This window comes from Chlamydotis macqueenii, chromosome 25 (assembly GCF_036417535.1).
Source record: "Chlamydotis macqueenii isolate bChlMac1 chromosome 25, bChlMac1.mat, whole genome shotgun sequence".
Taxonomy (NCBI): domain Eukaryota; kingdom Metazoa; phylum Chordata; class Aves; order Otidiformes; family Otididae; genus Chlamydotis; species Chlamydotis macqueenii.
The window spans coordinates 5,409,447-5,424,682 of record NC_141580.1 but is presented as its reverse complement, the minus strand read 5'-3'; the positions used below and the strand labels follow the sequence as shown (position 1 = coordinate 5,424,682).

At 55.8% G+C, this 15,236-nt stretch overlaps 1 protein-coding gene across 2 annotated transcripts; it reads right to left on the bottom strand.

Moving 5' to 3' along the window:
* Positions 1-2,940: 2,940 nt before the first annotated feature.
* Positions 2,941-15,095, bottom strand: DBF4B (DBF4B-CDC7 kinase regulatory subunit). Of its 2 annotated transcripts, none has more exons than XM_086766901.1 (11): positions 14,973-15,095; positions 12,967-13,158; positions 11,801-11,851; positions 11,112-11,181; positions 10,197-10,267; positions 9,569-9,605; positions 7,625-7,670; positions 6,641-6,757; positions 6,273-6,399; positions 5,473-5,582; positions 2,941-4,895 (listed from the first exon to the last, which is right to left on the bottom strand). In XM_086766901.1, the coding sequence occupies exons 1-11, from the start codon at positions 15,081-15,083 to the stop codon at positions 3,497-3,499; spliced, it is 2,331 nt and encodes a 776-aa protein (XP_086623027.1). In that variant the 5' UTR covers positions 15,084-15,095; the 3' UTR covers positions 2,941-3,496. The 2 variants fall into 2 exon arrangements, with proteins under 2 accessions (XP_086623027.1, XP_086623028.1); XM_086766902.1 differs by having other exon boundaries at positions 7,625-7,667.
* Positions 15,096-15,236: the final 141 nt, after the last annotated feature.

Below are 15,236 nucleotides of genomic sequence, written 5' to 3'. Positions count from 1 at the left end.
GGTCAGTCCCAGATTGTCACCAGTGGGTGGGTTGGTGGGTGGGTGCTGTGGGGTCCCCACCTGCAGCCAGGCGTAACCCCCAGGAAGTACCAGAAACAAGGACCCCCCTTGGGTCGCTCCCCGATTTTGGAGAATGCTGCAAGGCCTCTTTCCCCACCTGGGGATAATGGAACAATTTTGGGGGGAGAAAAGCCCCAGTAAACTCCTGTTTGCTGCATCCAGCTGTGGGATGGAGCGGGGGGGTACAGCATGGCAGGAGGGTGACACTCCTGGGGTCCCGGACCCCCATTCTGACCCCCGTGCTCCTCCAGGATGACCCATCCCACCTTCAAACCTTTTGGCCCCGGTTTGCTTTACCACCACAGCTCATCCCCTCCCGTGCCGCCCCGGATCAGCCCCCTCCCGGGAGCTGCCAGCACCCAGGGGGGCTCGCCGCATCTCCCGGGGGCATTGCCGCACCCCACCTCCACCCCCCAGCACCTCCCACGGCCCCGATGAACCCAGGGAAATGATCCCCTGCGCCCACCAGCACCCAGCCCCGCTCCGCAGGGCATCAAGGAGCCACACTGGCACGTGTCCCCCCTCCCTGTGGACGCCCCCTCTTTTCCAAGTGCCTTCCTCCAGACCCCCTGCCCATACTGAGCCACCTCCCAGGCTGGTACAGAGACCCTAACTGGTCCCCAGTCCTTAACTGGAGCCCCCAGGTGGTTCCAGAGCCCCTCCAGACAGCACTGGAGCTTCCAATGGGTACCATGCTCACAACTGGTACCGAGTCCCCAGTCCGTACTGGGAGTGAGTCCCTTCTCCCCCCAGGACTCATGCCCCACTGGTGACAAAAGCCTTCAGGTACCCCCCGGCAGCCCCGCAGCCCACAGCCAGAGCCGTGCCCCCTTGGGAAGCTGGTTTGGATGGGCCCCCTCCCCGCCCGCTCCTAAACCCACCTCGAGCACCCACGGTGACGGTGCCGCTCTGGTTTTCATCGGTTTTGTGCAGAAGTTGGGGGGCAGCAGCGTTCAGAGGGGGAAGCAAAGGCAGGAGAGGACAGGGAGGTGCCCGAGGTCGGGGAGCAGGATAAGCCCCAGCTTCCCCCTCCCAAGCTCTGCCGCTCACCTCGTTACCAACAACGCCTCGCGGGGCCTTAACGAACCAAAACCTGCAGCAGCTGGGGGCCAGAGAGGGGGGGCAGGTTTTAGCAGAAAGGAGCTGCTGGGGGGTCACGCTCAGGTTGGGGGGCTCACATCCCCGCTGTAGCGTCCCCCCACACCCCGCGTGCGTGGGGGCTGGCAGGTGTGCAGGGAAGCGTCCCCCGCGCTGGTCTTGTCAGGCAGCTGCGTGAGGGAACAGGCTCATCTCCTGGGCCACGCCATGGTGGTTCTGGGCGGCCGAGCGCCACGTCCAGGCCTGGATCAGCCCCACACCTCCCTCCCGCGAAGCTCAGGGCTCCAAAGCCGTGACCTGCAGGCCTTCATCTTCCTCCACGCAACAATCAGCTGCAAACGCAGCAAAGGAGGCGAGGAGCCTGCGGCACCGAGCACAGCAGAGCGGATCCAGGGCTGCGAGGGCACCGGCCTCTCCCCGCAGCCCTCAGGACCACGCTGACCCAGGGGACGGGTGCTTCACGGGAGGGGGCCGGTAGCAAGCACATCTCCAGCGAGAGCATCCCACTCGAGGCCTGAACAGTCCCCAGAGCCCCTCCCGCAGTCCCCAAGACCAGGGATGCCCACGATGTCTCTGGCCAACATTGGGAGGGGGCAGGCAGCAGACAGGGCCCCCCCTGCCCTCCCCAGCAGGGCCAGGCTTGGTGAAGGACACCCCTCACCCCTGGGTGACCTCCCACCACCAGCTCTGCTGACGCCCCAGGAAAGCGCGCTGCCACGAGGCAGCAGGGGACACCGCGAGCTCAGGTCATACCCGCCACACCGCGCCGAGGGACCCATTCCCAGCTTGCCCCGCACGCCGGGTCACCCCGCTTTGCTGTCTGAGGGGCCCAGAGCCAGGCACTCCCTCCAGGAGAGCGAGCACACAAGACCTTGGCCAGTTGGTGCACACCAAGCCTGTTTCTCCCTCTCTTCCAGGGGTTATCTGTGGGCTGGGACAGCAGGCAGCTCCAGGACACATCCGCAGCAGTGCCTCATGCCTGGTGCCATTCCGCTCCTGGAGCGGCTTTGCTCAGCCCCTCGTAACCTGTACGGCGTCTCCCTTGGGTAAAGGGGAGCCAGGGCCTGGCTGCTGCACGGAGAACGATTCAGCTCACGGGGAGCCTCTGGAGGCTCACGTGCAGCCTCCTGCTCGCAGCAGGGCTGCCTCATCCAGCTGCTCAGGGCTTCACTTCAACCCTTGAGTGAAGGAGGATGGCTGTCCTCCACTCAGGGCTTGAAAACCTCCACAGATGGACCAGCCCCACGGCTCTGGGCACCTGGCCCAGGGCTGACCCACCCTCCTGGGCAGGGAGCCTTTCCCTTCTCACCCTGCGCCTTGGAAGCCGGAGCTTGGGACAGCTGGTACTGCTGAAAGCTTGGCTCTGTCCTACTGGAAACTTCCTTCTGTCCTTCAGGAAGTGACAGCCCGCTCTTCGGCACCCCTCAGCCTCCTCTGGGCAAGCTGTCAGCCCCATGACCAGCTGAGGTCCATAATCTCCACCAACTGCCCTCCAGTCTCTGCACATCCCCCTTTACCTGGGGTCACCGCAAAGGTGGCCGCCCCGGCGCTGGGTACAACAGCATCCTGCTGAATGCAGCCCTTGGGGAAACCACGTACAGGTGATGTTTTGTGGCCTGAGCCACTGCTGCCCCGTATTCTGCCTGGTGCCCATCACCCCCAGATCCTTTCCCGCAAGACTTCTGTCCAGTGACCACCCAGCTGACGGACGTTTCACACAATTTTGAGTTAGCTGTGCTGAGGTCACTGGTCAAACTTTACCCAGCATAGAGCAGAACAGGATCTCATCTTCCATTTTATTTCAAAGTTTAAAAAGTTTGATAAAAAACCCCAGCCCACCCAACAGCTTGGTACCCGTTACAGACATCTGTGAGTACTCAAAGACATTCAACAAAACCCCAAACCACGTGAAGAACACAGATCTCACCCCAGGGCCCTCCTCTCCACCTCCAAGGACTGGGTGAGAGGAGGAGCAGGCCGTGCTCTCGCTCTGGAAGGGCACAGAGCATATTCCTGCTGAAGAGACCCTTCCAGAGAAAGACCACCTTGTCAGCAGCCCAGTGAGGAGTTAAAGGAGGAAGCTATCGGCTCAGAATGTTAGCAGAGACAGGAGGGAAGATCCCAGCTCCTGTAAGAGCAAAGGACGGTGAAACCATTATGTCGCCCATCAGTTCCCAACAGGAGAGCTGCCCAGGTTCTCTGTGGTGTCTCCAGCTGAGTCCTCACCCCGGCTCTTGGCTGCACCTCCTGGTCCTGACAGGGAGGGCAGCTCAGGAAATCCCTTTCCAGCCCCTTCACAGCTCCCACGAAGGGCCCAGAGAACAGCCAGGAGGTGGGTTTAACTAGTCCAGCTGCCAAAAAAGCTCTCAAACACGGGGAAAGAGGCTCCTTTGGTCTCTGCGCAGCAGTTCCGGCAGTTCTTGTCCTCGTTGCCTGCCCAAGCAAGCTCCGATTTCTGCTTCAGAACCGAGCAGAGCTGAGACTCGTACCCGCTGTCCCTCACGTTGACATGTGCCCCCTGGAGCAAGTCCCTGTCCACAGGCTGAATCCTGCTGTCCTGGACACTCGTTAGCGTGGAGAGCAGCTGGGCATCCCAGTCTGACTCAGAAGAACTTCTGCTGAAGTTGTGATCAGCCTGCGCGTTAGGTGGAAGAGGCTGAAGGAGCCCAGGGCACGGAGCCCACTCTTCGCTGCGGCCTGGGAGGTCAGGTAGCTCGGGTGCCATTTTTTCTGCTGCTCTGACACAAAGCGAGCAGCAACATCTGGCTTCAGCCCCAGGCAGTTTTGGAGAGGGCAACCGGCCAGCAGGACAGCTGGTCTTGCTCATTGTGCTCTCCAGATCAGGATTATTGACATTTCTGGGTGTGTTTTCATTCCCCCCTCCAAGATGCTTCCCTTGGGAACTGGTGTTCGCCCTGCTCCCGCCACGCTCGCTGACAGCGCTGGCTGCTGCAGCCTCTGTGGGCTGACAACCCACAGACACAGCTTCGAGGGAACCTGGCCATGACGTGGGGTCCCCAGGGCTCCCGTGTGGGCACACGTCCAGATGAAGGCAGCTACGAGGTCTGTCGGAGAGCTTTGTGTGTAGGGCCAAGCTGCCATCTCCCACCACACCGGGCAGGCCTGGCCCGGACGCGTGTCCTGCACCCTGCACGCCCATCCCACCATCCGCTGGCTTTGTCTGCTTACACGGAGAGAGGTCACCACCCAGCTCCAGCCTGGGCTTCTTTCCCACCCAGGTGCTTTGTCCGGAGGAGAGCTGGCGTTTCCTGGAGGCAGGCAGTGCTTGCAGAGCAGGGCTGATAGACCCCAGCATTTGCTGTTTACAAGGCTCAGATGAAGAGGCAATTGCCTCTCTGGCGTGAGCAGCTGCTATGCGAGTCCCCCCGCCCAGGTCAGGAGCTAAGCCTGAATCCGCATCCCCCACTGCAGGCTCCTTCCTGGTGCCACGCGCAGCACAGACCCCTCTGGTGAGTCCTGCTCCAACGGGCAGCTCCACAGAGCAGGTCAACACCTGGCCCCCTTCTCTGGGATTACTGACCCTGTCCCTGGGCAGGCAAGGGGAGCAGCCCACGGTCCTCAGGCCATGATCACGCTCCGTATCAATTAGCAGTTCCACAGCACGGTGCTCAGGCTGCTGCCTGTCCTTTCCCAGCTCTGCTGTCAGCATCTCAACTCCTCCAGTAACTTCTGCTTGAGGCACTAGGTGTTCATCTGTCAGGCAGGATGGCGGCACTCTGAGAAGAACCATCAGTTAATGCTCTCTCTAGGCCTAGCAACACCCTCCCCCCAGTGAGATGAAGCGTTTTCTGCAGTGCAGGATCTTTGAAGCCCTTGCTCAGGAGGCGGTAAGAAATTTTAGACTGGTGAGGCTCAGCAGTGATACTGCTGCTGGCAGAGGAGACGGGCAGCACGAGAGACCTCTCTGCTTCTCAACAGCCCAAGGTCTGGGCACAGGAGTGCCACAGAACAGCAGGGTTTGCAGTGGACATGGGGATGGAAGAGATGGGCCCAGCTGTCCTTTCTAGTTTAAGAGGCACTAGAAGTCCATGGGGAGTTCCCTGAAGTAAAGAAGCCACAGAAACTCAGGAACATCTCCCACAGCTCATCTAAACCTTGCCCAGCAGGTGCCAGGTCGGTCCCACAGTCAGCTGCGGCCCTCTGCTCCCTGCTGGCTGATTTCCCGGCACAGGGCATGAGCTAGGGACCAGCACCACAGCCCATGGAGACTCAGGCCCTGCCCCTGTGAGCATGCCGTGTGTGGCACCACGCTGCTTTCTGCCTCCAGGAGTTATCAGATTCGCAAAGACTTACTTGGCCGGCCACTCCACAAAGCTGTTGGTGAGCTGCGAGATGACGCGATCCACAGGGGCGTACTGCGAGTCGTCCAGCGCAAACCGCTTGTGCTGGGGGCTCTGGAGGTGCTGGAAGGTGACAGAGGCCCTTTTAGCAACACTCGTCCTTTCACAGGAGGGAAATCTCAGTAACAGCCACTTCCCTCAGCCCATCAGGCTGGAGGGCAAAGAGCCTTTCCACCAGACAGAGCCGCTGCTCGGAAGCGGGTTTGGGAAAGGCAGGCAGCACGCTCAGCCCCGGTGGCGTACAGCGAGAGTCCTGCTCCCACAGACACCTGCGGACAAGGAGGCTGTGTCTGCATCCAACAGCAGCCTACAGCTCTCCCCAGCAGCGCGGAGAGACACAGCCTCCAACACGTCCCATCTATCGCGGAAAGCTGGGCTCCGAAAGCCACATTGTTTGGCACCTTCCAGGAGACAAAAAAACCTCTTCCCAGCTTTTTAATCAGCCTGTGCCCCTGACTGCTGTGAACAGGCTTCCCACCTCACAGGTCAGGCAACAGGATGACCCTGGAGGCTCCCCTAGCCCCAGAGACGAGCGTGTTGTGCTCCCATCTTCAAAACCAGACCAGGAGGTCAGAGCACAGATACACTATGGCTTTCCTCTACGAGGCTGACCCTGCTACGGCAAGGGCTGCGCACACAGCAATCTGCCTTCCTTCCGAAAGAGTTTGTAGTGATAACAGGCACATGATTAATGGAGCCGCTGAGTGGCCCCCATAACTTCTGCAAGGAACCAAGTCTCAGGGGAACCCTTACCTTCTGCAGCTCTTCAAAGGTCTCTTGGCAGCACTCACAAAATCCTCTCTTTTTCTTCGGCACAGTGACCAGTGTGGATCGGGGGCTCTTCTCCCCGTCGCTGTCCATCGGACGGCCTTCCACACCCCTGCAAGGTAACGGCAGAGATCTTCCCTGCCCTCACCTGACAGCATCAGCAGGCACCCAGCTGCCTGTGTGGGGGCCAGAGAGGCCACGCGGCCTTTTAGAACTGCAGCTGTTTCACCCAGAACAGGGCCGCTGTCCCTGCAGCCAGAGGGCACGTGGCTCTCTGGACCCCAGGAACCAGCAGGGCAGCGGTTCGCAGCGGAGTTGGGTTAAAAATTTGCGCAGAAGGAGCTACAACCTACCTGGCTCTGCAAGAATTCGAGGGGCTTTTCGGAGGCTCGAATGGGCTACAGCTTTTGGGTGTCAGGAAATTCAGGTCGGGAAAGCTTTTGAACTGGTGATGGAAGGGTCGGAATTGCCTGAAAGCAGCAGATCAGGACATCAGACTTCTGGCAGCGACAGTACGGTTAGAGAGCTGTCCCTCCCGCAGAGGGCTCGAGGCGCTGTCTCATTTATGATGGGATACTGGTCATTGCTGCCCTTTCATCTGGCTGTTTCAGAGGTTTCCCATTTCTCATCGGAAGTACTAAACCTGGCTCCCAGTAACGGCACTGGTGGAGGGGATGTTTTGGACAGAAGGTAGGCTTGCCAGCTCAGCTGAAAACCCACCTTTCCCCCTCAAGGCGCAGCAGCAGCCAGTGCAGTATTTTCAGCTACACAGCAGCATGGGAAGGTTTTGGTTCCCAGACAACATCTCTCTCATCACACTATTGCATGCAGCATGTAAAACCCAATATTTGATCTGCAGCTGCCTTAAATGTTGTCTTCAGAATAATTAACTAGCACTCTGGATACCGTTAGGGTTACAGAGTTGTTAGAAACACCACCTAGATCATATCCCCTTGTGCTGGATGCTCTCATCAAGTTACAGGCCCTGACCTCCTGTGTTTCAATCTCTCTCCTCGTTTCAGAGGGCTCAGGCAGATTAAGTGACCCGCTGAGGATCTCAAACGGAATCCGAGCAAGAAAGTAAACCCTGTTGTCCAGTCTCATTTAACACCTTTTTCCGCCCTCCACCCCCGACATACGAGCGACCTAGATTGTTTCTCTGTACTCCATTTGCCTCCCTCTAGGAGAGGGTCAGCTTCCCGGGGTGTAGCAGGGTCTTCAAAGAAGCCACGCTCTGCCACGTGGACAGAACATCCACTGCAAATACAAATGGCAGAGGATTCCCTCCCTGGGAGCCCCCGAGGTTAAGGTGTGATATTTAGAAAGACCTCATTTACCTGCTCTGGTCTTCAACCTTCAGAAAAGGGGGCTTCAATTTTCCTGCTAGAAAGCAAGCTGGTTAGAAGTTGCCCTGGCCAAATTCCCTACTTATTCATTCACTCCCCAAGAGAACTGGGCTACAGAGCCAAGCTCATCAGTACTTCCGATAGATCCGTGAGTGCCAAGGGATGGGTAAGTGCAGCCAAAAGAACTCTTTGGGTTCAGCAGGGTGACCAAACCCCAGAGACAGCCCAACCGTGGACTGTTTCTGCCTTTGAAAGAACATCCAGCTAAGCTCCCTGCATTTTTAATGTCTCATCAGCCAGTGGCCTCACCCCAAGCCTCCAATTCTGACTTGAATCCTAAAAAACCATCACGCATCCTCCACACAACATGCCACCGAGCACAAGAGAAGAGTTCATAAGAAACACATTGCAGCAGCAGCTGCACAAGCAGAGCTCTGCATCAACCCTTCCAGCGCCTGAGCTCAGAATGGCTTAGGCCAGGACGGTTCAAAGTCAAAGCAGTAAGAGCTGCTGGAGACAGACCAACACGCTGCATAGCCAAGCCTGGCACGAGAACGCTGCTGAAGAGCAATATCTGGCCTTTGCTTAGTCCCCAAGGAGGGCGAATAGCAGCTACGCTTCCTAGAGAGACATAGAGATATAGAGATATAGATATATATGAAGCAGAAGAAAGCCTCAGCAGTGCACTCAGGGAAAAAGCTTTCAGAGTCAGGCCGGGAGAAGCAGCTGCCGGGTCCCTCCCATCTCGCAGGTGTGCTCAGCTCACGAGTGACAGCATTACACTTGGCCTGGAATCCGAGCACAGATCTGGTTAAGAAACAAACCAACACCGAGGTATTCCCACACTGCCTGGCGTCTGCCTGGTCCTGAAACCAAGCCTCTCACGCCTCCCTTACTGCCTCTGAAGGGCGAGGTGTTTTGTTTCCTTGTGGTCCTGGTACTCGGTGCTATTTTCTCCAAAGAAATTTTAACCTCATCCTCCAGAAAGGCTGAGTCCACCTGTCCTTACCAGTTCAGTCCTCAAGCCCCATCCTGAGCTTGCATCAAATGTGCTGTTATGTCACTGAAGTAGCTATTTAAGTACAGGATCAATTTTTCCACGTAAACGCTGCCAAATGCTTAGCACTTCTGAAAGCAAGGCCATGTTTCAGGCCCTAGATAAATCTCAGGCTGGCGCACAGGTACTGAGCGCTCATGGCAGAGTGCTGAACAGTGACGAACAGTTCAGCTGTCACCACAAGTCCCCAGGCAGCGTTCAGAGCGTACCACAACAAAGAGCTCTGAGCTTGCAGCAGACAGCTTTTCAAGCCTTTTTTCCACCACCTTCCCCCCAAAACTGGAAAATAATCTTTCAAGTGTCACACACAGTCCAGGTTGGAGCCTGCTCCGAGATATTCCTGAGCGTTCACTCTCTGATGAGTCAAGTCAAACAAGTCCCAGATTAACTTACATCACTGGTGCCAATCTCAGTACCACAATTGGCTCCTGTCTAATTCCAGATGAGAACCTGGTTTTCCCCCCTCCCTCCTCCTTTGGAAGTGTTATCCCTAGATTGGTGTCTCAGCAGCACTTTTCAGCCTAACAGAAGTGAGTGGGCTGTGAGGAACACGCTCTCCTCTGTAGGATGCATTATTCTCCGAAACTTCATTGGAGCCAGCAGCACAGTTCTCAGGTGCCTCGGGATCCTGCGCTGCAAACGGTTTATGGGATTTTAAAAAGCGCTGTCTGAAATTAAAGGCATAGCATCCTCAGCTGTATCAGGAGGCTGCAGCTAGGCTCAGACAAGGAGTCACAAAAACTATTCCAGAGAAACTGCCCTAACAGCTGGCCTATTTGGGACTCCTCAAATTTCAGATGGATTTTCAAATTCTAATCGAGACTTCTTCAAGCAGCTCTGTATCTGAGTGTAAATAGAAGCACAATTTCTGGGCCTACCTTTGTGAATTTTGGATCCGGCTGCGAGGCATTTTGCCTAAAGGAAAAAGTGACATATTTAGTAGGGGAACCAGCACAGGCAGAACTGCAATTACTGATCCCAGAACAGTAAAGCGAGATCACAGCAGTCTCACCCACCCCTTCAGAGCTCCTGCATCAGAGACTCTATCACCTCCCCCTGACATTTTGTCTCCCAAGTCACCTGGAGTCACTTCAAATACAGTATACAGGCTGCCACTCTCTGACCTCATGCCCTGCCTTCTCACCGACCTCTCCAATGCATTAAAAAATACTCCAGAAAACCACTGCACTATGATTTTTGTTAGTCCTTAGTCCCTTACAAGTCAAAAATCAGTACTGCCTGTGCTACAGGTGAGGTCAATAACTAATGGCTGCCACATTCTCATCTGGTTTTACCCTGACTTTATAACAGCAGAAAAAAAAAAAAAAGTCTTTGAATTTTGTTATTTCCATCAATAAACAGAAGCAATAGATTGCCCAGTGTTGGATGAAAGCCTAGAAGACCACTCTGCTTACTAGTCCCTCAGCACGAGAGGAGTGAGAAGCGTTGCTCACAGCTACCAAGAGATCTCGAGCACCTCAAATTGCCTGGAGTTAAATCAGTTACCTCTGTCTTCCGGCACCATTTCCTCGCTCCTGAGACAGCACGCAGCAGCTGTTGAGCATACGACAACATTTCTGTGCAGGTGGGATGTCAAGGAGCCACAGCTCAACAAGAGAAGGCGAGTTGTCCCCCTCCCCATGCGCACCAGGGAAGGCACGCAGCACCTGCCATCAGCTGGCAGAGCATCACCACCACACAGTTAATTTGCCCAAGAAGCAGCCAAGGCAGAGCTCTTTGAGGGCCAGCATCCCGTTCTGCAGCACGCAGAGCAGACCCTGACATTTGAAAGCCCTGACAGGCTTGCAACGCTGCTGCAGTTCAGCAGATCTGGCTGGCCAGGAACGTGTACCAGCAGCGGCTGCCTCCCTCGCGCACCCAGACACGCTCAGCCGCGGCTGTATGTCACTGTCACCGGACACTCAGGAACCTTTTACTCCAGACCTATTATTAGAATCAGAGTTCCACCATCCGTCTTTCCCGTCACCGCCTCCCCATTCATCACTGAGATGGGAAGTGCCTTCCAGCAAAGATCCTCAAACATCAGCACTTCCTAATTAAGACTGACCAAACCCTGCCATTATCATGATCTGTACTTCCAGTAAAAATGGTCTTTTTGGAACTAATTAATGCACTGATCAGGCTATTAACATTTTCTAATATTACAGTTTCAGTATATTGCAACATACTCTGTGTTTGCTATCGTAAACGTGACAGTAGCATGTTCTGTATGTACAGTTTAATCTGTTTTTTGAAGGGCAGACCTAGCTAGCCACGGCCAGGACAGCGTCAGTCAAGCACTGGGAACTGCCTGCAATCTCCTCCTCCTCCTGTACCACAGTCACTACATCGCTTCTGCTCCACCTGTCTCAAAACCCACTAATTACCAACAGCTAGATTTCAGCCCGCAGAGAAGGATACCATCCACGTGCAAGATCTGGACTCCCCACAGGCGAGCGTTGGCGAGGATGCTGCTGCCACTGCAGGTGTCCTGTACAAACAGAGAGGTTTGGCAAGGTACAGCTCAGAGGAGAGGCGGCTGTGCGAGCACACACAGCTCTACGTCTAGTTTAGAGAGATTTTCCTGTTGCCCAATCGACAGATCATTGCGTGGCTGTTATTAAAATCAAGGCACAGCAGAAAAGGTTTGAACTCATGCTTTATCACCTCAAATTAACAGTAGCATCTAGGACAGATTTTTAATCCCTGCTATAGCACGAGCTTCTAAGTGTGTACTGAGACTCTTTCGGCCACCTGTGATATCAGTGAATGGACTGCAGGGGAGTCTTTTGTCCAGGCTATGGGGCATTAGTTCTTTCTAGGCTAAAAATGCATCTAAAAATGGGTCTTGTGCTAATAATTCTCTTGTGTTGAGCACCCAGATGACTGGGACAGGCCTTAGAAGTGCTAACACGGACAGATGGCACAGCTCCATGAAGAACAGCGCCCAGGAGCACTGCACAATATTCTACAGAGCCACAAGCAACCGCTTTGTACCTTTCCTGGGCCCAGAATCTGCTCCCTTCAGCAGGCGGGGCACTGGTTCTGCACCGCTCAGCAGTCCTTTGAACACACACAGCTAGAGAAAAGCCCATCCACATGCTGCTCACCTGATTCTTCATGGCCTTCTGCAGCAGCTCCTTTCCCCTGCTGATCAGGGCCTGCAGAGAAGGAAGCCAAGTACGACGTTACAGCAAAGAGCTGCCAGGCAGCGGCAAGCCGAGGACAGCGCGGCTGTCCAGCAACAACGATTTCCAGTGATACCCGCTCTGCGCTGGGGAGCGCAGTCTGGCCAAGACTGCATCTCACAGACAGCAGGACTGAGCTTTTCCAGGGAACACAAACCACAGAGGCAGCCGTTAGGTCTACACTAAGCAGCTGTTCAGCCAAGGCTTGGCTTTTATTGAACAGCAGTGAACGCTCCAGAGCGAGCCAAGAGGAAGCAGCGGCTTCGCTCAGGAACTCTGCCTGCCTCATCCTGACAGGCTGGCAGGGGTTGGGAACGTCCTTGCTAGCCCTTCCTGGGAACTGAGCCTCATCCGTGAGCCAATGACTTCAGCAAACACGTTAAGCTCTTTGTAAGACAAACGGGTAGCGCTGCGAGCACACAGGAACAAGCACCATGAGTGAAGTTCCTGATGTCAGCCCAGGCTTCCCACCTGCAGGCAGTCCCGATCCAGCTGGCAGAGATGCCCATGGCCTAGACCTGGGGGAGAAGGCTCTCCCCAGTCACAGCTTCCAGCAGACACCAGCACTCAATGCAGGACACTGGAGCTTTGGCTACAAGCACTACTAATCAGAAATGCCAGCCCCCATGGGTGAACAGGACCGAGAGAAACCCCTTCTTGCAAGCTGCCCTCGAAGATCTCCTCCCCGGTCACACTGGCCTCACCCTACCTGTCTGCGAGCGGGCACTCACAGCATGCAGTGGTTTTATCTTACCCTCATTTCTCTGGCTTTTCTACACACACCTCTGCATCAGGACAGTTGCCTGTTCTGTTGGGAAGCCAGCCAAGTCCTCTATGTCCTCTGCCACTTCAGCAGATATCCTCGTTTACCAGCTCAAAGCTGCGACACGTGCATTTGAGTGGACAACGATGCGCAGATCAAAGGAACATGAGTATGAATACGAACAGCCAGACCAGGGGAAAAAAATAAAATGCACAACTGTTTGCTCAGAGCAGGAACAACCTTACTTTCCCACACTGTCTCAGGTTCTACTCTACAGACCACCTGGGCCAAACTTTGAGGTAGCCTAAACCTTTATAGCTCTTACAGTGTCTGGTGGCTTCTGGGGAGGTTTGGTGTGCTTCCCTTTGGAGGTGGAAGGCATTGGGCTCACAGCTTTTGCACCTTCTGAAGTTATGTTGCTCCGCTTCTCAGCCCGAGTCCTGGCTTTGTCTTGTTTAGCTTCTTTGTTGCTGGACACCACGTAACTGACTTCTTTGCTCAGGAAGCTTTCGGTCACCTGTAGCAAGAGACAGAACGGAGCAGCTCTGAAACTGCCCAACCCTGAGCTGAAAGAGTCCTGGTGCACAAGAACTACCACCTGTAGCTTAATCCCTGCTGGAAGTACCCATCTCTACGAGCAGCTCCTTCCTCCATTCCTTACTGCTCTCTCCCAGAAAGAGAAGAGATCCTACGATGCGCAGAGAGCGCACGCCCTAGAGATACACCGCAAATGATCACCAGAACCTTCAGACTGAGACTTCCATGACTCCATCTACCATTAGCCACTCCTCAAGGAATGGTTTCAGAAAAAAAGCAACAGCTGAGAAAGAGGCCCCGAACATCACACATCAGTGTGGAAGAGGTGTGCTCTCAGGAGAACAGAACACAGGTTGGCAAAACGTGGGGAGCAAGTGTTTCCCAGACTTAAAGATGCACAGCTCAGTAAGAGATGCTGCGAGGAGAGCGTCCCTGAGTGTTGATGGCACATGCAGGGGAGGACAGAAACAAATCAACAAGTTCAGCATGAAGGTGCAATTAAAAAAGTGAAAAAAGTGCAAGTCAGCTTCCCCACATCTTTACAGCCAACACACGACCCTGGCAGCAGAGACACAGCAGCGACAAGAACTACATGAAGATTTTACACCTGTGTGTGGCGCTGAAGGATTTAAGGAAGCTTTGGGGTGCACATGAGACTATTCTCCTCAAACAGAGAGACTAAACAGTCTGAAAATAGTAACAGCTGTTAGGATCAAACTGTACTTAAGAGGCATAAGGAAACAGAAAGATGAAACAGATGAATGAGCAGCTGCTGGGCACAGCCCCCTCCTCCGTCCCTGCCTGGGTGACTGAGCTGACGCTCCTTTTTGAAGGGTCTTGCGAGAGGATACAAGGAATTGGTGAGCAACATCAGCACTGAGGAAATCTGGAGAGGCCACGAGGAATGCAGTGTGAATTCATACCAACAGCAGCTTCACAGGGGAAAGGGTCCAGATAGCTCTTCTGAGCAAGCCGTGAGAAAAGCACACAGCTACATGACAAAAGAGCCTTGGCCGGCGTTACCCTACTTTATGCTGTGTTGAATTCCAGGAAATATCTGAAAGTCCCACATCTTCCCTAAAAAAATTGGGCTGCCACAGGCTGCTGTGGGCGATGAGAATAAAGCAGGCAAGCAGCTACCGCTACCTGGAAGGCGCTAGCCATGACCAAGCCACCAGTTATCACCGACTAGAAGACGCTCCTGTCACTGGACAACCAGTTACCGCTGCCCAGGAGGCGTCCCCAAGGCCAGGGAACCAGTTGCCATCTACTGGAAGGTGTTCCCAGGACCAAGCCACCAGTTACCCCGACTGAAAGGCACTCCCACGGCCAGACAATCTGTTATCACCCCCTGGAAGGCAGGAGCAAGCAGTTTTCCCGGCAGCCGGTCCCAGGCAGGGCCCAGAAAGAGCCAGCAGCGAGGTGGGGGCGCAGCGAGGGGAGGAACGCGGCAGGACACGGACGGCAGCCTCCTTCCCCGAGGCGAGGCCCGCGGGGACCGGGCAGGGGAGCCGGCTGGGTGCCGATTTCGACGCCAAATCAACATTTCTTGGAGCAACCAAGAAAATAAGAAAACAGCTAAAGAAAAGAGCAGATGAAGGGATGGAGTGAGAACAGAGGCAGGGCCGCCCCCCCGCCCCGGTCACCGGGCACAGGGAGCCCGGGGGGTGCGGGGGGGAGAGAGCAGCGCCCCGGGGGGTGCGGGGGGAGGGTGCGGGGACGGAGCCGGAGGGGGAAGGAGCTGGAATGAGGGCAGTGCCCGGGGCTGCGGGAGGCCCGGGAGCCGCCGCTCACCCCGCCGAGGTGCCGGATGGCCTCCGCCAGCTCCCTCGCGCCGCGCCCGCTCGGCAGGTCGAGGTAGAAGGACTTCCCGCGGAGAGGCCGGGGCCCGGCCGGGCCCGCCATGGCGCCCGCACGGGGAGGCGGCGCCGCCACCGCCGTTTAAATTCCCGCCCCGCCCCTAACGGCAGCGCTACGGCGGCCGCGCAAGGACACGCCGCTCCCCGCGAAGGCGGCGCAGCGCGTCCGCCGCCCCTGAGGGGAAGGAACGGGGTGGTC

Excerpts from the sequence above, each read along its gene's own strand:
- DBF4B (XM_086766901.1), bottom strand. The coding sequence starts at position 15,083 with ATGGCGGGCCCGGCCGGGCCCCGGCCTCTCCGCGGGAAGTCCTTCTAC. Across the intron at positions 11,852-12,966 it reads CCCAGAAGCCACCAGACACT|GCCCTGATCAGCAGGGGAAA; the intron begins GTAAGAGCTATA and ends CCTTCTCTGCAG. Across the intron at positions 11,182-11,800 it reads AGAAGGCCATGAAGAATCAG|GACACCTGCAGTGGCAGCAG; the intron begins GTGAGCAGCATG and ends CTGTTTGTACAG.